General features: G+C 38.6%; 1 protein-coding gene across 4 annotated transcripts; it reads right to left on the bottom strand.

The window, feature by feature from the left end:
- Window positions 1–511: 511 nt before the first annotated feature.
- MIER3 (MIER family member 3) lies at window positions 512–22833 on the bottom strand. Of its 4 annotated transcripts, none has more exons than XM_037373864.1 (13): window positions 22689–22833; window positions 21895–21919; window positions 19505–19650; window positions 17525–17659; window positions 16023–16143; window positions 13729–13814; window positions 13459–13531; window positions 10834–10985; window positions 10305–10386; window positions 6880–6971; window positions 4894–5021; window positions 4555–4700; window positions 512–4470 (listed from the first exon to the last, which is right to left on the bottom strand). In XM_037373864.1, the coding sequence occupies exons 1-13, from the start codon at window positions 22695–22697 to the stop codon at window positions 4013–4015; spliced, it is 1653 nt and encodes a 550-aa protein (XP_037229761.1). In that variant the 5' UTR covers window positions 22698–22833; the 3' UTR covers window positions 512–4012. The 4 variants fall into 4 exon arrangements, with proteins under 4 accessions (XP_037229761.1, XP_037229760.1, XP_037229763.1 ...); XM_037373863.1 differs by having other exon boundaries at window positions 6880–6974; window positions 22689–22832; XM_037373866.1 differs by lacking the exons at window positions 21895–21919; window positions 22689–22833 and adding an exon at window positions 20673–20841 and having other exon boundaries at window positions 6880–6974.
- Between the last annotated feature and the right edge of the window lie 144 nt (window positions 22834–22977).

Raw genomic sequence — 22977 nt, 5'->3', positions numbered from 1 at the left:
TGCAATGCTTTTCAGGGTCCAAGATCAGTGCTCATTTTTTGAGGGAAAGAAAAATCAAGACAAAAAGCCTTTCAAATAGTTAATCTTCAGCATTAAGGCCTAAGCCAAATAAAATTTCTGTATTCACACCTGTAATCTAGCCTGACATGGATTTAAGGATCTGGGCATTTTCTTACAGCACAAAACAGGAATGTGTTGCCCACAGCTCACCATGCAGTTCGAATACTGGGTTATACTGCTGTGATGCGTTACTCCAAAGCCAAGTTCTAAATCCCGTCTAAGACTTTGCTATACTTAAGCCACAGTGTTTTAATGTTGACGGAAATTATTACTATTTTACCTGCATTGCTGCATGCTGCATTTTTCACTCAACTTATGCAACATTAGGTAATGTGGTAGCATGCACTTTAGTGGCACCCGAAGTTCTTAAACTGTGTTCAGTTACAGCTAATATTTCAGAAACTGATGTAGCAAAAATACTGTAGATGCATGAAAAGCTTTACAAGTAAAGAAAGGTTTCCAGACATTTATTTCTGGAACTGTACACCAGGTATTAAAGTACAACAAATACAAAATAATGCTCAGTAAAATCAGTGTTTATGTACAAATATTAAATCAAATGCAACAATAGCGACTTCCTCTTGAACATCTGATACTAAAACATGTTCCGATTGTCACTAGATTTGTTGTTATGCACAGGGTACTTACTTTGAACTGAGAACAACTGGAATCTCCATTTTATTAGGAGGACTATAACCATTCCTACTGTATTTTACAATTGATATTATCTTCCTCCTTCTTTCAATGAAAAACAGGAATAAAAAAAATAGTAACCTTGTCATTATTTTATAAATTACTGTATTTAGTTTCCCTGTCTGTAGACAAATGTGCTTGTAATACTGGGCAAATAGTGTCCCCGTTGGTCAGTTTATCCATTAGTTTACATTCAAAGCTGAAATATCCACTAGAGACTTTGGTTAAATTAAGTAGCATCACTATGTCCTACTTGATCTGAAGTTTTCCTATACTTTTGACCCTCAATTTTAGAAATCAAAAAAATTGCACAATTCATTGACCTAATTGTATACAATTTAGTATTCTTCAAACAGTATTGTACACCCTTCAAGTAAATTCCGCAGTTTGACCATGACAAGAGGAAAACTAAACATTTAAAAAACTAGCATGAGAAGATGATGTATGACTAATCAAAGTAAAAGTATTGCTATAATCACAGCACCAGTTACACTTCTAAATGAATTGGCTACCCTCTTTAGATTCCCTGTACATAAAAAGGATACATTTACCCAACACTGCAATTGCCCATTATGGATTTTTTGGTTTGTTTTGTATGAAGAAAAAGCGTGGCAAAGAACAAAGAATTCATCACAGTTTGTTACAAGAATTGTGCTTCACCATCTAAGAATCAAGGCAATGTAATTTCTTCATATGGCTGCAATTCAGTTATCTTCATGCTGACTTTCAAAACGCAATTCTTTTAATAAACAGTAACAAGTTCTCCATTTAAATGTTTAAACTGAGAGAAAAATAAGTAAGTCCAGCTTTCAAAAGAAAGTTCAATAAATAAGCTATTTTACATGGATAAAGTCATAGTGGTACAAATTTATGAATGTCACATCAAGCATGCACAAAAATGTTACTATACACAGAAGTAGTCAGAAAATATTGAAATAGATATCTAAAAAGATATGAAGAATTTACATATTTACAAAATCTTGCAAATTATTGCCTCATTTTAACAAGGAATTAAAAGTAAACTATACCAGCTAGCTAGCCAACCGGCTAAATAAGATCAGCATTTAAAAATCTATTAGACTAGCTGGAATTCATTTTTCTCTCATATCATTTTCTGAATTTTGGTCAAAAGTCTTTATTAAATAACTAAAGTGTCCATTCAACTTGCTGACAACCCAAACCTTAGACAAGTCTCTGTCTACATTACGAGCCCAGCAATGCATAGATAAACTGAATATATTACTGCATCAGCTAATAAGAATGGGCATGTTCATTTAAGTGCAACTGGTATAAGCATTCAGTCATCTTTGTATAACGATTTTTATACAGACCAGCCACTCACTGTAAACCCATAGATAAACTTGAATGCATAACAATGGAGAATTATGGCCAGTATTTTACAAAATTACATAAAATGTGTTGATTCATAAACAAAAAAACAAGGTACAAAGTTCAGCACAAAACACAGCAACAAGAAGCTGACAACTTGGCTAAAAATGTCAGCGTACAACACAGGGCCAAGGCTACCCGTTATTTACTGTGTACTTACTAAAGTTACATATTTCAGATGTGCAAGTTAAGAACTGATTACAAAATTACTTCTACTTTTGTCCACTGTGCTAAACTATTTGTTTTTAATATGGTAAATGTGCTATTGCATAAACACCTCAAAGCAATCTTCATCACAATGCTGTAAAGAAAACTCCATACGCTGCATCCGAAACTCAGGATATCCGAAACTCAGGATATCAATGCAGTTCACAGTATGCATAATAAATACCCTCTTCCCTTTCAAATATTAAAGTCACTACTTTCTAATTACTCAACATAACCTTGAAGCAACTATTACAAATATCAACAACGCAAGCTTAATCACTTGAATAATGAAAACAAACTAGTGGCAATTAAATTTGTAATACAAACAGTGCAAAGAAAAAAGCATGGAGGAAAAGGGGTAATCCTACTGAAGTAAGATCCAGATTCTCATCAAAAAACCCTACAAGTTGTATACTACACTATGTTACAAGCCAATATATGTTTGGTTTGACTCTCCTGTAAGAATTTAAGAATAAACATTTGCAAGACAAACTTCCTGGATGGCTAAATTGCACTCAATGTTCAAAATAAAAAAAAAAAAAAAAAAAATCACTGAAGTCAAAAAGTTCCTTTTATGGGAAACATTTTTACTCATCTTTTCCTATTTAACCAAGGTAGTGATGTCCTATTTTTGAGCCAATTATTTGCCAAAACAAAAAAATGCCATCCACACTAAAGAAAAAGTTTCAAATACATACTTCAAGGTTCTACTATTCCTATATAAACTAGATCATCCCTCAAACTGTAACACTTTGAACTGCAGTGCTCCAAACAATTTAAGATGTCTTCCAAAAGTAGACTGTCTGTTTAGCAGTAAATCCTAAGCTGTGCAGACTGTAGCTTTATAAAACACCACCTGCCTTAGGAAAGTTAAGGTACATGATTACATTAGTCTTCCAAGTTGTGGACAAAACCCATCCAAACACAATATAGCCTAAAACGTATCTGCTTAAGCCGGTAAGGAAGTTTGAAGTACACAGACACCTATGGCAGCATAATTACTTCTGTATAAGGTAGCCATGGCCTGTAATTTTGCAACAGCATCGAAGTGTAGGTCTTCACACTTTGCTCATGTTAAGTCCCTTGTGCTAGCTTCCACCAAGATGAACTTGCTGTTTTGTAAACTGAAGTGCTCTAGTTTAGTATCACATGAGAGAAGGTTCCATTTAAAAAACATCCTTGTATGTTTGTGCAGTTTAAATTAAAGAAATCCATCCCTGCCTTTATAAGAAAGAAAAACAAAACAAAACAAATGCTACATTGAGCAGGGATCGGGATCGGTACCTGTAAACATTGTTATTCCACTGCATCTGTTACGGCAAAAGTAACTTAGACTAAAGTCACTCCAATCCGTTCAGAACTTCTGTGCTGGTTTTGAAATGGTGGCCTCCGTCTACAGGCTTTAAAAAAACATGGAAGCAGAGCTTAAAGCTGCACCACAGAGTTCTCTTAGTCCCAAACTCTGCCAAATAACCTATGACATTTCCACATTTATGGACTGAAAAACGAAATTACTCTTGATAAATCAAGATACAGTTCTATACATACAAAGACATCACTGATGTCATAAAGTTCAAACTTCCAGTGAAAGACTAAGCAAACCTGATAGCTCCCATCAAGTTTACTACTACTGCATAAAGTACCCATTGTTTGTTTTCCACAGTCATTCTGAGTGAAGGGCTGCATGTTGGTGAAGAGTGTGGGTATTGATAAAACCATTTGTCTCATTTGCAGATAGACTGCTGAAGTCAGCCACTGAAACAGCCATTTTGGCACTGGTAATATGGTGTGTGTGGTTCTCAAAGTCCACACCAAGGTTATTTACAGAGACATCATTCATGAAAGATTCTGGGACAGCAATTCCCATTTTCAATCTCTTTGCAGGTCTTTCTGTCTCCTCACTGCACATGTTTATTGGGTTTAGCTCTGAATGATAAAAGCCAGTCTCAAATAAATTAAAACAATCACTTTCACCATTGCTAGGTAAGTTAAGCAATTCTTCTGTTCCAACAGGCACGTGATTAACTGGTGCTCGGGGTAAGCTGTCCATAGAGGGAAAGGCGTCATCGAGGCAGTTCACATCTGAAGTGTGGCAGACTGTAGCTACACTGTTTGTCAATGCTGAAAAAAAGATGAAGACAAATGCAAATGAAATAGCTGTTTACATAGTTACAACAAAAAGGTGGGGTTTTTTTCTTGATTTACCTGTCAACTCATTGGCAGTGATAGAGTTCAGAATGCTTAGCTGTTGATCAGGAATGGTTTCTGTTCGACTATTAGATGTTAAGGCTGAAGAATGCACTGCTCCCCCAAGGGCTTCTGCTTCATCTACCAAACGATCCATGTAGTCCCTAAAAGAATATTGCATCCATAAATATTATTTAACTGAAAAGAAGGCCTAAAAATTATGATGGATTTAATTTTAGTTGCCATAGCCACTGCAGCATTATGCTGCAATGATAGAAGGAAAAGGAAAAGGAAGAGAAGTATCTTCCACATTTATGATTTGCAACAGAAAACATATTCCAAGAATGTTTTACTTACGTAACTCCTGGATGATGGTTGTATCTCTTCTTTCCAAATCTTGTTTGCTGAGCAAAGTAATCATAACGTTCTGACTTTTTCCACATGTAATAGAAAGCCACACACTCAGGAACTGTTCTGGTTCTTACCTAAAAGATGGCAAGAAGAACTGACAGTATCAGTGTAAACCCTTATGTTTTGTCATCTGCCCAGCTCCCATTCCTGCATTCTAGTAGTATCTGGCACCAGCCAATTAAATTAGGAGACTTCAAACAGATCTATAGTTTCAAGTATTAAATTTGTTCTACTGTATGCTTTACTGGCTTTTGTAAAACTAGACTGAAACCGTACCTACGTTGAAGCATTTATATATATATATAATTATATATATCAATTTTTTAAACTACGCAATAGACTCTCTCTTAAGATGGAAAAAGCTGAGCAAATCAATGACCTATAAGAAGCGAAACAGAAAAGACCTTGGGTACTTTTGGGTAGTCCAGAACTGTGGAGGCTTTGACAACAGATAATCACAACAGTAAATGCTTAAAGATCAAAATAAAATTATAGTCTTATTGAGAAGGTATAAAGGACTCAAAAGACCCATTCTGATCTATGTTAAGTCTTTGTCTCTTCCCCCAAAATGGAGGTTGCTATGTGAAGTCAGATTCTTGGAGAAAAAGTAATTACTTCTACCTATACTCACAATAGACTGTATCTGTTTTTAGATGCAGAAACATTTCACATAATCATCAGCCCACAGTTCCAGTTTAAGTTTTACAACTATCATATACAAATCTATCCAGATACAGTCTGGCAGTAAACTATAGTTAAGCTTAATAAAACTTATAGCAAGATCAGAGGCAAATCCAAAGTGCCTTAGGTGTAGTAGACACAGACATACCAAGCAGGTGAAGAAATGAATGGATGTCCATATGCTAGTATATAAAGTCCCAGTTAACAACCCTTTGCAGTACAGTGATAAGGAAACATCTCTTGCTAAATTTCTCCATGCACTAAATCATGTCTAGCTGACACTTTCCATATACAAGTGACATCAGCTTATGCTGGGTCCCAAAACTTTCCCTAGACTTTCTGCCATTATCTGGAAAAAAAACCCAGTGGACTTCTTAGACAGATGCTGGTCCATAGCGACAAATACAACAACCCACATACTTTGCTGTGTGTTGGAAAAAATATTTTTAAATTATTTCTTTGCATCTCCCGACGACTTACTGTTTATTGGTAAGGTCCATTTAAAATCTGAAGAACCCAAACATTGTTTAGGACAGGTTAAAAGCAGGTACTGAGCAGGACTAGCTGACTGTTTTTGAACAGCAACCATAACCCTATGAAGTTTAGCAGAAATACAATAAAAACACCGGACTCCTGAAGAAAAAACCTCCAAGGTGGTATTAAAGCAAAAAGGAGATATGCAGGAAATCTGGAAACATCCATATTTGTCAACTGTTGCTTTTTGATTTAAAAAAAAAAAAATAAAAAAAAATCACTAATCTTCAGGCACAGAGGAGTCAATCAGAAACAATCCAGATCAAGATTAGAACTCCTCCACTGGCCAGAAAACTGAGTACTGATGGATAACTACACTTCTGAAAACACAACGAACTAAGCCTGTTCCTGTAAACTTACACCTTCCTGGTGACAAAAATAAGTTAAGTAAATACATATTTTCCCCTCCCACAGCCATGGTATGGAAATACTGTAGTTCTAGGAGAAGCACACATTTAAACTGAATTATAATATAAATGCATAACTGGGAGTAATGTCAACGTAAGTTGATTTCAGAGAGAATACATTGACACATCTCACAATGCCTAGCTTTTCCAGTGACATCTGAGGACAAATGAGCACAAAAATGCCAAGGTGGTTTTTAGTATGTTGGTCCTTACTTTACTCTTCTGCATAGCTTATGACAAATGTATTGCTTTAACAATTTTCAGCATCATATCATCTACCAATTCTTCTTCTTAACTGTAAAATACTAACCTTGTTTTTCTGTATGAGATGGAAGTCTTTTCCATAAATCAGAAGTGCATGTTCAAAGCTTCTGCATTCTTCTTCTGTCCACGCTGTCATCTCTTCTAGATAATTACAAAAGTAGCACGATAAACTTGATTTCACTCACTAACCTTTTACAAAGAATTAAAGTATTTGTTGCTAATGGATGAAAATTCGAATGCATTCTAAAAAAAATAATTATTTATATCCATGTTATTTCCTTTACTGTATAGATATCCTACCCAAAATCTAACACTTTTCTTCATAACAAATGATACAAGAGTTTGATTTCTGAAATCTTTCATCCTTGAGGGCAAAGGACATTAAAAAGGTCTATTATTTCTGGAGAAGTTTGTCATCAAAAAGCAAGGTATGATAACGTCACTGAAGTATAAAGTGAGATAATTTTTCTGAGTATTTCTTCTCACATAGGATACAAAGAACAGTAGTTGTCAGAAAAAGAGTGAAGGAAAAATCTGTTATGACAGATGTCCCAGGTTTGACCAAGTGAGCAGTACTTCAATTCAGCCATCACCAAAAAGAAGGCCTGGCTGAGATCAGCTCTGCTGTGCAAACAGAGAGAACTGTGCTAGGCCGTATCTTCTCAGGAGTTACGAAGCCTACTAGGCCATGTCTTATCAGGAGCTAACAGTACCAGCCTGAGCAGGGACCACACAAAACTGCTACAGCTGCACACCTGCACGTACACCACAGTGGGAGTTGACTACAAATCAGTCACTTTACACTACAAATACCTGTAGCCACCCTCAAGCCCATTGAGTTCTCCTGTACAGAAGCAGGCTGAACAGATGTGATCTGCCCTTGAGCAGGGAAGGGACACGTCTCAGGGCTACCCTTCAGGGCTGAGACATCCCTCACCTGGCACCTGATGGCTATTAAAAAGGTAAGTGGCATTTTACATTAAGCCTAAAAGTATATTCTATGCTAGCAATATCTGTATGTATCAAGCTATAGTTTAATTATTAGAACAGCAGTAAGTAGTATGTGTTTGACCACCACCTAATTATTAATTATTGTTAATCACTGTTAAAGCACTGTTTAATTGCTATTCCATTATTAATTAAAATTTAATTACCAATAATAAATTAACTATAATTTGATCATTTAATTGTTAATAAAACCTTTTCATTAACACCATAACAATGGCTTTTCTTAATAATTCACCTGCGACAACAATTGGAGAAGTTGGCAGGATGGCAGATTCAATCACTGACTCCTTACGGAGACAGAGTTAACCCTTCACTGAAATTTTCAGATGACTGGGTGCATGAAAAACAGGATAATTGGAATAAGATAAAAGAACAGTTGAACCTTGTGAGAGGGAAACTGAAGTAATAATAACATACAAGATATTGAAGAGGTGTTTAGGAGCTGCATATCAGTATAAGGACTGCGAAGAACAAGAAATGAGAATGTTACAAGATGAGGTTGAACAAAGAAACAAAGAAAAAGATAAGAAATGCTGCTACCTCTGTGAATAGACTAATTGCTTAAACAACTGGGGGAGGAAACAGAAAAACGCAGGAAGGTAGAGGATAAACTCATGGTGCCAAATCCCTCCAGATCCTGTAAAAACTTGTAAGCCAATGATTTCCCTGGAAGACAGGGACAGAGATATTTGGCAGGACCCCAGTGAAGAATTTAGCAGTAAGAGTGAACTAGATGAATCAGAATTCAATGTAGCCCCTGTGGTGATGTGACCCTGGCTCGACGCCAGGTGCCCACCAAAACCACTCTATTACACCCCTCCTCAACCGGACGGGGGAAAGAAAATGTAACAAAAGGCTCATGCACCGAGATAAGGACAGGGAGCGATCACTCAGCAGTTATTGTCACCGGCAAAACAGATTCAACTTGGGGGAAATTTAATTTACTACCATTCAAATCAGAAAAACACCTTCCCCCCACCCCTTTCTTCTTCCCAGGCTTAACAATTCCTGATTTCTCTACCACCTCCCAAGTGACGCAGGGGTACGGGGACTGGGGGTTACGGTCAGTTCATCACATGTTGTTTCTGCTGCTTCTTCCTCCTCACACTCTTCCCCTGCTCCAGTGTGGGGTCCCTCCCACTGGAGACAGCTCTCCATGAACTTCTCCAGTGTGAGTCCTTCCCACACGCTGCGGTTCTTCTCATACAGTTCCCGTGTGTGTCCCTTCCCCAGGGTGCAGTCCTTCAGGAATAGACTGCTCCCACATGGGTCCCCCACAGGGCCACACGTCCTGCCAAGAACCTGCTCCAGCACGGGCTTCCCATTGGTCACAGCCTCCTTGAGGCATTTTTAATTCTCATCTTGGAAAATAGCAGTGAACATCAGCAGGTAGGGTGGATCATAGCATAATGGTTACTCTAAGAGACAGGCACTGAGTGTTATCATCCTTTATGATCCTTAATGAGTATGTAAGAAGTTCCACCTGACTTGCGGCAGCAGAGGAGCATGAGTACTAGTCCTTCGGATAGAATTTTGGGCTCTGAACCATGAATGGGCAGAGATATTTTTCAAACCCCAAACAGATGGCTGAATCCCAGAGAGGTGTGGGTTTTAGGATACAGCTCTACAATTGATACTTCCGTATTGGTTAGGTCTACACAATCTCTTCTTGTACCTGAGCTCCCTGAAGCACTGCTCTGACAGTCCTTCAGCTTTACCTCAGACGCTTAGCTTTCATAGCACCTAACTCATAAACACTCAAGCTCCCTTTGGATCCAATTCTGAGTAGGGAATATCTGCTCAAACTCCATTTCTGCTTTATGCAACACGTATGTTAAAATACAGGACAAAGAACTGTCTTTCCTAAATGATAAACTCTGATTTTTATTTAAGGGAGTAACAAAGTTAGGAACAAACAAGATGGAAGCTCATTTTCCACTGTAAACTTAAGCAAAGATCTCCACACTCTAACAAAGACCTATGAAACAATATGGTAGAATGAGAAGGTTGGTAGAGCACAACATTAGCAAGTGAGGAAGAGAATGGGGCTTATTTATACAGCCAGCTATGTTATCCTGATTTTGGTATAAATGTCATCAAATTATAACTGATTGTGATCTCAAAAAGATACTGTAATATGGGTGAGAACTGTCTTATGGGAGCAAAATTATCGCTCCCCCCACCCCTCTCCTCAGTCTGTGCTATTATTAACACAGCAATGGAGGAAAGAAGGTAAGGTCAAAAGCTTCCTTCGATCATTACACAAGTTGCAAACTTCTCTAGCAGGAATTTCCAACAGGTCAACAGCCAGATGATATCTCATCTGTGATAAAGACTTCATAGAAAGGGATGTGTTCATCAATCTGATTCTTAGTCAAGGTTTTTCCACATAACTTTTTCCACTCTTTCCCCCACTCCCTGTCCCAAACACACATCTCTGAAAAAACAGGTACCCTCTCTTACCCTGAGATGCCTTTCCATTTGAGCAGTATCTCTCAATTGCTTCTTTAATATTATGGCTACTTTTAAGAAGTTCATACAGCGCCTATAAAATAGAAAAGTCTTTAGAAAGAGTCCAAATTTGTAAATATCTGATCTAGACCTCTAGAGGTAGCCTTTCAGTGAGCATATCTAATGTAAAAAGAGGATTTCTCTTCATACATGACACAAATATTAAAGTAACAACCAAAAGCAAAAACATCCAAAAGTTGAGGCAACGCTTAATTAAAAAAAATTAAATCATGATAAGCAATTAAAAAAGCTGGATTTGTCAACAGCATGGCAATCAGAAACATCACAGATCACAACGCTGCCAACAATCTTGTAATTTTAAGCATGTGCTTACAACTACAAATAAGATCCTGACCCCAATAACACCTAATTAAAAAAAAAAAAAGAAATTTAGTATTTCTGCCTTTGTAATACAAGGCAAAGAGAACACATGTTAATTGCAAAGCAATGTGTCACAAATGGAACAGGATATAAAACATACTTGTTCATTGTCCCGTGTATGTAGTCCTTCAGGAATTCTGCCAATCATTTTTTCATTTCCTGTTCTTAAGGAGGTTTCAAAAAGGTATTCTTTAACTTTACTTTCTGAGATCACGTCAGGTTTCCAAAGTAAATGGTCTTCATTTTCATAAGCTGTTAAAACAGAAACCCATTAACACCAGGTGGGCCATTTTTAAGGCTGTAATATTACAAGCTATTTCAGAAAGACGAAGAACGTGAACACAGAAGTAATCAAATCAAGCACCATCACACCAATTTTAAGCTGCAGCTCACTTTTTCCCCAAAAGCTTCAGTTAAGAGACAGACTCTGCAGCGTGACATGGTAAAGAGATTCAGGTTCCATGAGGATAACTGACTGAACTCTATGACAAAGAGTCTTTACAGAGGAGCTTGTTGACAGTTAGATGATTCAAGTAAAATTACGTATATGTATTTATCATCTTAATATAAAAAAACTAGCAAACCCATTCAGTTTTACTCAGCTGTTTTAAAAACAAACTAGTTTACAGTAAAAAAAGTGTAAGATATTACTTTAATATTCCAAATGTTACAAGCCCCACCCCCCCAAAAAGAAGAGGTGGTGACTAGTTGGTAATTTTCAACTAAAACTTGCCAAAAATTACTCAACAGAATGCAAATCTGACTCTCAATGTGGTAATACTGTTAAGAACTTGTATGTTGTATACTTTACAAGCAATCAGGATGTCTAGTCCTCCTTCATAGTCCACTAAAATCATGTATGCTCCCCTTAAGTAGCTTATTTGAAAGAAAATATACTGGAAATACACTGGAAATACGCAGGAGTTGGCCTGCACCTTTGTCAGTCTGTACTTGTTTTAATTATAAATTAAACTATAAACCCTTTGCTCTGATCAATAGATGTGATTAACACTGCACATAATGTTTCATGTACTCTCTTGGCAATACAGAATTAAGAGTTACTCAATTCAAACATGTGAGCACAGTAGCTGTTACAGTAGAAGAGATGATTCTCAAATCTCTCATAGAACTACATGAAACAACATTAAACTAAGGTGAGGAATAAAATTACATCTTCTCTGAAAGTTCTGCTATAGCTGAAGAACACAAAAAGCTTCCTAACAGACATATTACAAGTGTAAAGCTTATAGCAGTGCAGAACTGCCTTCTAGCACAATCCTGGTAGCTGGGACTGTGTAGCAGAAACATAAGCCCCTGGTTGCCATCACAAACTCTTTAGGGAGTACAGAAAAGTCTTCGCAAAATCCTTCATCCTTACAGTCACATCCAACCTCTCCAAGCACTGCTGATGCTCAGTTTCAACCTCCTTTATCAATCAAGGCAACCCAGCACTTCTTGCTGGAGTGGATGACTGATAATCTCAAGAGGAGCTCCTCAGGCTCTCTGATCCCAGAGGTACCTCTTTTCTCTTGGCCACGCCAGCAGACAAGACTCTCACTGGTTCTCTCTAGCACCAGCTCACTTCAGAGAAAACTGTCAGACTAACCCCATCCTAGTCATCCTCTGGTTATTGGCATCATGATAAGCAATTAAAAAAGCTGGATTTGTCAACAGCATGGCAATCAGAAACATCACAGATCACAACGCTGCCAACAATCTTGTAATTTTAAGCATGTGCTTACATGCTTACACTTCTCTAGTTCTTGGCTGAGGAGAAGTCAAGATGTGTAAACAGTGAAAGGACTATCCAGATAGATCTGATTCTTACTCCTCCATTTCTTACAACCAGTAAGCATCATGCTTGATTCTTAGAAAACAGGAGACTTCCCTAGGTGTCTTAGGCAACACAGGAGATGTTCATTTGCTAATGCTTCCAGCTCCATCCATTTTTGAATGTGGAGAAGAATGTTTGGTATGCAGTTGGTAATGATAAAATGACTTTATATACTTCATTAGAATAAAATCCCCGTGAAATGTGCCACCCACGAGCAAATTTATTTGCTTTTTGAATTCCACAGCTGTATGTACTATACTTTTCTCACAGCACACGTTTCTGAAGATACAAAATAAAACTCTGTTAAATAGGTTTTTTTTCACTCTAGCACAACTGCAGATTTTAACCTAATTTTACACTGGAATAACATCATACTGAAAACATCTTTTTAAAAGACAGTGTATCAGGACCTACATCATCTACTCATGCTATGGCAATTTAAAATAGTTTATTGCTTTCTTTTCCATAACCATTTTGTAACCCACATTGTTGTGCTATCTAAAAAACAAGCAAAGAAAAATACAATTTTGAAGATCTTCAGTGTAAACTAAGTTACATGCTCATAGCCCAATTATGATACTCTGATGAAAGTATTTACTCCTTGACTCATAGTCTGTGGCCTCCTAATATTACTAGATACTTCAGAACTAACACTGTAACCCACCCTCCAACATTTTCTTGAGAATGTCCTCTCAAAGTTGAAGAATCATATTTCTGAGATATAATTATGTGGTTGTGCTACTTCAATATTCTAGTGCCCTTTTTTTTTTTTTTTAAAGTCTCTGAGACTTCAACTAAGCCACTGAACTTACCTTATAAATTTAAGTAATATTTATCAATCAAGTGCTATGTATAAGCAAAATAAAAAGCAAAACAGTGAGAACAACTTACCCTTTTCATCATCACTGTATCTGCCAACGTAAGGTGGAATTTCAGCCTGGTACTGTGAACCAACCATTATCTCCTGAAGATGGAAAAAAAATGAAAAGAGAAAGGTATTAACTTAATATTTTGTGTATGGAAGGATGAAAAATGCCTTAACCTGGCATTTGACAGAGTATTCCACAATTACAGTACTATTGTAGGTATGTGCTATAAATCTTACTGCATTTTTCTTAACAGTAAAATTTTAACATTTTTTTAAAAAGATATAATTATTACCTTTCTCAAATCTTCAGATGAATTACCATTGTCTGCCTCTACATCTTCGCCCTCTGATTCCTTATCTCCATCACACGTAGTGTTTGCTTCAGACATGAAAGAAGTTTGTTTTTAGCTAGGAAGAATTTTCAGTTCAAACACAGAACTACAAAATATCATTTACTTTTCAAATGAGAACCTGCTTTTGTTCTGGAAAACACTTATCATGAGTCTGTTGATTCACATTTCTATCAGAATTCTGTTAATCTATGCTTCTATCAAACTAGCACAAAGTCAGAAGGCACTGGTACTTTTATACTGCTGAAGTGAAACATTTATCAACACAGCAGCTGAGACCATCTACTATATTTCTAACAGGCAAAAGGAAATGAGATAATTTTTCATCAATTCTTTCAATAAAAGCTTATACCTTACAGAAAAGGTACGAGAAACTCAGAAACTTTCAGGGTTGTGACTTAGCCTCAGGTTAATCACAAAGAAAGTAAACTTGAAGGCATGTCTTTATTGCCTACTAAAACCTTTCATCAGAAGTTTTAATGGGCATTCAAAACATTCCTTGAACAAGGCTGCCTCAGCATGGAGTGAAGACAGATGCGAGACACAAAATGGAATAAGCAGAAGACAGCAAAAGACTGCTTGTTCCTCTTTAACCTTTCTTTCTGTAGGAAGAACTACAGCAGAGCATTCCAAGCAATTCAAATACAGTACTCTATATAAGAACTCATTTCAGAATCTGGAATGCAGTAGTACAAGGCTCTGAAGTAACTCTATTTTTATAGCTGTATAATCCCCCAACAGAATGGAATCTACAGTTCTGATACAGCTGAAGCTACTTCGTATTCCTAAACTTCAGAGACAACATAAATAGGGTTGCAACTGTAGCTTCATCACAACTAAACAGAATCGTCAACATCAGAGACAGCATGCAAGAAGACTGTATGAGCTGGGGCTCTTCTTCTGTAGTCATTACTACAACCAGAAGTAGCAAGCAGGAAGCTAACCTGAATGCATGAAATAACAATATGCCTATATAATCACAGCCAGTTGTTTTTTCCAATTGATGCAAATTTAATAAAAAAGCCTGTGTTATACATTAGACACGTTTATCTCAAAACTTTGTTATCTTAGTATCTGAGAAATGGACAGAGACCAGAAAAGAAGATTAAACTGCCAACGGCACAGAGAACTGACATCTCCCTCCCTGAAATGGTGGACATTTGATTCTAAGATGTCCAGCCAAGAGTTCTAATAGAGAAAGTACCATTCTGATAGAAAACCATGATAGCTGAAAACAAACATGACTGTTTCTTAACCCTTATTAAGATGAGAGGCTAACCATTTTTTCTGTAAAGCTGCCACACTTTCAGTGTCATATTCATTAACTTAAGTGCCAGCAAGTTTGGGCTTAAGTTTCAGTTACTTAGTTAAGTTAATTAACTGAAAAAAGGGCGTAACAGTTTTTAAGGGTTTTGTATCTCTTCCATACAAATGTCTATTACACAATCACCATGATGCACAGGGCTTTGATTGCTGATGACTGAGGCAGCAGACCCACTTTATCATCCCCCTTCTCTAGAGGAATGAAACCCCCCAGGAATAGCTTAAGATACTTGCCAAATTAAAACTGTGACAAAAGTCCTCCACACTGCTCGAACTCTAGTACACCAGTGAACAAATAAGCTGCAACAGGCAATGAGGAATATCTTCTCCAGGTTGGGTAAGTGAACCACTGGTTCTCAAGTCTTTCCCAACATAGCTCCATGGGTAGTGATTTTTGGTGGTCATGGGTTTATAGGTCCCATCCCATATAAAATCACTTTGGCTCACCCTATGAAGTCCTACAGAAAAGTGTTGAATGTGTGAAGGGAAATAATCTTAAGCAAACTGCATCCCAATATACAACCACAGGCTGCATGGAAGAGTCACTGGCTTAAAAACAGCAGCAAGTATTTCAGTAGAGTAACACTACTTTCAGAGAATGAGTTACATATTCATGTAATTCACTAACATATTGAAAACCATTAAGGGTGACACCAATACAGTAACTTTATAATTAATAGTTGATGTAGTATTTGTCGAGAAAATACTTTTACTTATGCTTTGAGCATAGTACCAAATTTTAGGTAATCAGCAATACCAATCAAAGACAATATTCATGGTACAGCATCCTGCAAAGCACTGTTTTTCAATTCCTGGTAAAGTCAGCACTACTCTTCAATTTTCACACTTTAAACTCGGAAGCTATATACAATGCTAAGACTTTTTGAGTACTATTATAAAAGGAGGTTTCCTACATCTTAATGGCCGCGGAAAGAAGTCAGTAGCCTCATGTGAAGTAACTGATGGTGTCAAGTCATCAGCAGAGGACTGTGTTTCTTCATCATCACCTGACAAGAGGTCTTTAGCGATTTCCTCCTGTATTATTAAAATAAAAAAATAAAACCTCAGATTGACTATTAAGTAGACTGGTGAGCATTTAGATTCAGCAAACTGTAAGTCCCATTAATTAAAATCAGTTACTTCACCACAAATGAATTTAGCAGACCATACTCCCTTAATTAAAAAGCAAGTTTGCTCTTCCTAAATCTAAGAGCAAATATAAGCATTTACTTCAGAGCTGAACACAGGGGTTCATTTCCCGTTTGTCTTCTGTTAAAATAAACACACAAGAAGTAACTTCAGCAATCATCAATGTCAGATGTTCCTCCAACTGCTTCCAAAGAAAAATGCCAGTAAAAACTGCCTCAAATCTTTAGAATTCCGTCATTCTTTCTATCACAGTTATACAAAAGCTTTAAAAAGCTATTACCTCTTAAACTTGGGGTGGGTTTGTGGTTTTTTTTTTTAAATAATAAAATCAAACAGCCAGGCACTTTTGTAGACTTTTGCTGAGAGGACAGTTACAGATAACAGACAACCTGTTATCTTCCCAGACCACAAAAAACATGGTATTTCTGTAAGTTTAAACCAAAGATATTAAGAAAGAAGAAGCACACTTCCTTCAGTAGCAGACATATTTGAACTCTTCCGCATAAAGGAGTTAGGAAGGGAAAGAACTGTATTAGACAACAAGCTGACTACACTTTCGTAGTCTCAACACAATCATGAATCCTAATGAGAATCAGATGTGCAGAGCCATCATCATACACTACTTTCTGTGGAGCTCATACTCAGAGAAAAAAAAAAAGGCATATACTTACTACCTACATACTTAGAATCCAAACTACTAGCTGCATATGCTTTGTAACAACAAATCATACTAAAATCTCAGAACTCAAAAGTTAGCTTGCAAATCACAAAACTTGAACTTTCAGGTTTTTACATCAGCAACGCAACACAAGTCACTGCACATAAAACCCCTCTCTCACTCCACAAAGTTGTAACCTTTCCAAATGATACGTGTTTGAAAGCAAACCACCAAATCATTCAGGAGTGCATTTTCAAGATATTCACAAATGTTTTGATGTGTGTTGGAAGCCAGAATAAAGACTTCTGGACATAATCAAAAAACCGCACCTATTCAAAGGGTTTTGGATGTGTTTTAGAAGAACACTTTTTCATTTCTCATTTCTGGTAATATAGCGCCACTAAAGTTGCTATCCATTTTTAAGTGCAATAACTATAATTAGAATCAGATCCTCTATATCCTTGCAAAAGGGTGAATTCAGAGTAGTATTGTATAATGAATTTAACAAAAGTATGTATTTTTTAACACCAAGAGATAGTGAAATATAATTTAAGGTCACCTGGATTTCTGCTTTTAAACCATATTAAGGTGAAAACAGTTCCGACTTACTTTATCTAGAGTCATATCTGGAAGTTCATCTGCAAGTTCACTTGGAGAGCTATCTGCACTGGAACCTGCCATAACTGGAATCGTGGGTTCATAGCCATAGAATGCCAGTAAATCTTCCAATGGCATGTTTCCTTCCTAATACAAGAGGATTTACAAACATTTCAACAAGTTACCAAATACTTGTAAACAGTTCAGGCTTAAAAGGATAAGACATATTTTGAAGACCAAAATTGACAAACAAACAAAGAAAAACTTAATTGAAAGCAGGAATCTTGATTATAAATATTATAAACACTATTTTCAGGCACGGGATTGAAAATAATTCATAACCATGTCTCGGCATATAGTGAAGTCTCATCAAACTATTGAAGAAAACTGTTTACTGCATGAAACTAAGGAGTAATTCTTAAAAATATTCTCCTTATCTTATTCATACTCTAGAGCATGATTTGCCTGTATTTCTTCAAGAAAGAAGATAATCTAGAAACATTACCAACTGCCCTACAAGAGAAATGCAGAAAACCTTCCAAGACTTTAGTCCTACATAGTTACAGCTCCAAGTGTGCAAAAACCCAGAAAAGTAAATCAATACAGCAACTTTTAAGCCCCCCCCCCTCCATCTCCTGCACAATGTATTTTATAATGACTGTTGAGAAGGTAATAGGAGAAAGACAGAAAGCAAAAATCAAGACAAACACTTGATTTATAACCTGTTTTTTCAACAGCTTCTGATTAAGTGATTTTAGTCTCATCATACTTGCATCCTAATACAATTAATAAAACAATAAACAGTGGAGATTTTTTTAGTTACCTGATTCAATATTAAAAATATTTTCTAATATTTATACCTTTAAAAGTTATATTACCTTTAAAAATTTCTTGTTGAATTCATACACTGATTAAATTACTTGTTTTCTTTAGTCAGCTAAGGTCTTAGTCCTGCAAAGACTTTTCACAATGGGTAAACACAAACTCATATCCAAGTCTTTCCAGGATCGGGACCTAAAGTAATAAAGTGTTTCAGATGAGTGGCTCTCAGTTCTTCTTCCTTTTATTATAGAAGCAATAAGATAATTTTGTGGAGTGGTAACAGGACCAAATAAAAAAACCAAAACCCAAAAACACAGGAGTATGAATACTGTCAACTCCACACTTAGAAAATTTGTTTTTACATGGACTACAAAAAACACAGCCTCACATATAATGCTAAAAGTTACATTTTCCTGGAACTCTGTTGACCAAGATCTGCAGTTATGCTGAGTGGTGTAAGCAGGTCACCAAACAGTAATGCAAGCAGCATCAGTTTGTGGGTGTTCAGCATTCAGCAGGTGTTTAAAAAAATGGTGATGCACTGTCACAGATGAACAAGAAGTGTAAACAGGAGAAACATGTAATTATAGAGTGTAAAATGGAATAGGAAAAGCCAAGGAGCATGCTGGTCATTCTGTACACCCACCAAATGCCAAACTGATGAAACTATGACAGAGAACTATCGTTTACTATGTAAATGGATGTGATCCATCATGCCTAAAACAGGACTGTTTGTGTGCATATTGGAAAAGCAAAACCTGACCAACAGAATGAAATACAGCTAGCTGTCACTCAACAGTATGCAAAACATACAGTTTCAACTTAAGGAACTTACAAAAATCAGAAGTGATAAGCTATATTAGATGATAGGACTCAAAAATCTGCCTCAGTGGTTTCTTTAGCTAAGTGAAAGAACTACTAAATGAAAAGGAAGAATATGAACTTAACATAACACTAATTCCTTTGAGAAGCTAAGTTCAGGCTTTTTGTGGGAATGCAGTGCTGTATCTTAACCAAACCTGATTTTCTTTTCTGTTTTTAAACAAGCTGCAAAGGCATGTTGTAGGAAACTGCATTATACAATACAAACTGAGGAAAAGGTTGAGTATCCTTTTCCCTAGAGAAGTTACAACATGTACGGACATTTATGAGAGATAGAGACACTCTTACCTTTTCTAAATCTTCAATTTCAGAGCCGAAATTCTTACTTTCTTCCATCATTTCCTCTTCTTCAAGAGTTCGCTCATCATCATAATCATGTACCAACATTTCAGCAGACGGGTCAAAGTCATGATCCTCAGATGATAAAGAGCCAACTGTAAAAAAAAAAAAAATCTGAGTAATTTTTTTTTTTTTTTTTACGCCAACATATGAAACTACAAGACAGAAAAAATGATGGTTGCATGTGTTTTGTTTGGTTTTTTTTTAACACACAGGCTCAGAACTCTCAATGGAATAAATGGAACAAATTCCTAACCACTTCACATTCAGCAGTTTTATCTGATGTTCCCTTTCTGTATAATCTAAGTAATAGGTGCAGTTTTTTCTCTTGCAGTATAGACTACTTGAGAGAGCTACATCAACTACTAAAACGGAGTTTCAGAAAGTACAATCCCAAATTAACACTTCACTAAATAAAAGATTGTTCAAAACATCTTGAAATCATCATGAAGGCACAAAGCACACACATAACAAGATTTCAGATGCTGCAAGCCTGATTTATAGACTCTGATTCTATTTACATGACTTATATGGTAATAAGCATAGTTTTTCCACTGGTAAACAGCTAACTTAGGTTGTGAATCAGCTTCCTACTAACAGCAAAATAAAGTGAGACTCACTTCAGATTACTTTAGCCTCACAGATGGATCTTTTATTAAAACTAATTTAATTCTTAGCACTTGATCTAGAAAGGAAGAATAAACATAGCAGAGTTCCAAGAAACACTGAGGAAAACATACCAGAAATAACAAAAAGCTTCTAATGGACCACATTAATTAACAAGCCATTGTGACACCTCTATGGTCTAACAGAAGCTTTTTCCCTACTCAAGAGGACACTGATAAGTCATCAAAAAAGTCCTGTTAAGTGCATTTTGTCAAGTGTTAGAAAGGTTAGCAGTAGATTCAACAAGTTTTAAAGATGCAAATATTCTGCACCTCAAAGTCACTGTTCTACAACGAAAATCACTGAATAAGAAAGTTGTTTTCTTCTTTAACCTTCACTTTTTTCAGCTTCCAGGAAGGAGAAAACAAACAGATTAGGATATTTCTCTTTCACTTCTTGTTTCCCCTTCTAGTTCTCACATACTAGTGCTCTGTTGCAATCGTTGACTTACAAGCAGCAAAGAAAATGTTTAGTAAGAATTGTTTCCATGGAAGAACTTCTTCAGAACTTTTGAAGTTAACAGCTACAAATTTTAAATCCTCTTCAGAAAAATAAAGCAGTATCCGTCCTTGCACTGCTTCCAGCCTTGAAAAGAGACCGTTGTATATACTAACACTTCTCAGTCTTAATGCTTCTAACTTAATTTTTCAGCAATTATGCTAAGAGTTAATTCCTTATATGCACGTAATTACAGTACACTTTTATCTGTTTAGCTCACTCAAGGCTTTACTGTTAAAGTTCCTAATATATGTTGAGAAATATTGAGGCCCAAACCATTTTTTATTCATGTACTATTCATATTATGGTCTCACAGACCTTTCAGTACAGCTGATAACACTACTCCAATTACAATAATGACATTACACATCCGATTTTCCTGCTGTTGGCCATCACATCCTTATCCAATTTTAAGGAAGTGTCAACTGCCTTAATCTAATATGTATTTATATGTATTTGTGCTCAAGATTATTGCTCCTTATTACCGTTGTAACTCATTATATGTAAGTAACTGAAGTGGAAGTCCTATTTCACTCACAAGACTTCAGATAAAAAAAGTCCCGCTTCTTTAGTACCTCTGAATGCTCAACATCCCGTTTAAGATATTCAAAACCATACTAAAAAACACAAGCTCAATAAATTTCATAAGAATAGTTAAAAAAGATGAAAAACAGCCAGTGCGGAAGGCAGTTACACAGAAAAAAAGACAGTTCCCAAATACTTCTTCAACGGTAGCCCTGCTGATGTTAACTATGCTTGCTTGTGTAAAGTATTCCAAAGAACCTTAACTGCAGTTAAAGACTTAAAAATTACTTATGATTATGATTTTATACATTTCCTGTTAGTACCAAGAAGTCAAAAATTTACACAAGCCTGTAGTTATCAGCAACAAGACAGTCTTTCTCCAGGTTACACGGCTTTACTGAGATGCTGACTTAAGATTGCTACAAAACTTTGTTTTCATTTTGGGTTCTGAGCAGCCAATTACTAACTGCAACCGGAGTTAAAGGAAGGACTCCACAGCGCACATCTCCGTTTCTTAAAAATCTGGCAGGCGGTTAACTGCGTGCACACGAAGCATTAGGAAAGCTACGAGGAGATAAATTTGGGAAGGAGCAGGAAAGAGAGTGGTGTGCGGACAGCAGGCCGGGTGCCGGAGCCGGGCGAGGACGAACCTGGGCTCGAACTCCCAAAGGAAGCCTGCGGGGAGAAGAGAGAGCGAGGTGAGGGCGGGCTCCCTCCGGCCCGGCAGCAGGCAGGGGTCTTCGTTCCCGCTCCTTCCCCCCGCCTCCGAGGCTGCCCCCTTCCGCCGCTCCCCACCGGCCTCGGCCCCGGCGTCCCGCCCCACTGTCCCCTCCATCCCGTTCACCCTCTCCCACCCCTCCTCGTCTCGCTCGCTCGCCGCCAGCCCCTCTCCTTCCCTCCTCCTCCGCCGGCACAAGCCCCCCCAGGCGCCGCGCCCGGCCGGGCCGACGCTCCCGCTCTCTCCGGGCCCGGCCCCGGCCGGGACATGACAGGGGCCGGCAGCGGCGGAGGCTGCCGGACCGGCCGCCGCCTCTTCCCCGCTCCCAGCCCCGGGCTCGCTCCTCCTCCCTCCCGCCGGGCGTTTCTCTATCGCCCGCGCTGCGGCGGCGGCTCCGCCGGCCCGGCCCGCTCCCCCCGGGGCCGCGCCGCGCCGGCCGCGCCCCCCTCCGCGCCCGGCCGCGGCCTGTCGGCCGCCCGCGGGCTGCGAACTCGGCACCCGCGCAGCGCGGCGCCCGCCGTGCGGCCTAGTCGCGCAGGCTCCCGCTGCCCCGGCGCCGGGAGCTCCGCCGGCCGCCCCGCCGCCCCGCCGGCCTCCCTGCACCGCCGAACCGCCCCAGAGGCGCCTTACGGGGATGTCGAGGCGGGCGCGGGGGGCCTGCCGGCGACGGGGCCCCGCGGGGAGCCGGCCGAACACCCGGCGCCCCAGCCCGCTTTCCCCGCTCACCTCCGCCATATTGGGACGATTGGGCTGAGGAACAGCGCTGCGCCGAGTGCCCGGATGGGGCCGCTAAGCCAATGGCAGCCGCCGAGCCCCAGCCGGAGCCGGCCGAGGAGCGGAGGGGCCGGCGGGACCGGGCTAGGGAGGAGGAGGCGGCGCCGGGGTAGGGCGCTTTGCCCGCCCCGGCCCGCCGCGCCCCGGCCCCGCCCCGGCCGGCGAGGGCGCTCTGCCCGCCCCGGGCCGCCGCGCCCCGGCCGCGCCCCGGCCCCGCCCCGGCCGGAGAGGGCGCTCTGCC

The sequence above is a fragment of the Falco rusticolus genome, chromosome Z, assembly GCF_015220075.1.
Source record: "Falco rusticolus isolate bFalRus1 chromosome Z, bFalRus1.pri, whole genome shotgun sequence".
NCBI classification, from domain to species: domain Eukaryota; kingdom Metazoa; phylum Chordata; class Aves; order Falconiformes; family Falconidae; genus Falco; species Falco rusticolus.
This window is presented reverse-complemented; position numbering and strand designations above follow the sequence as displayed.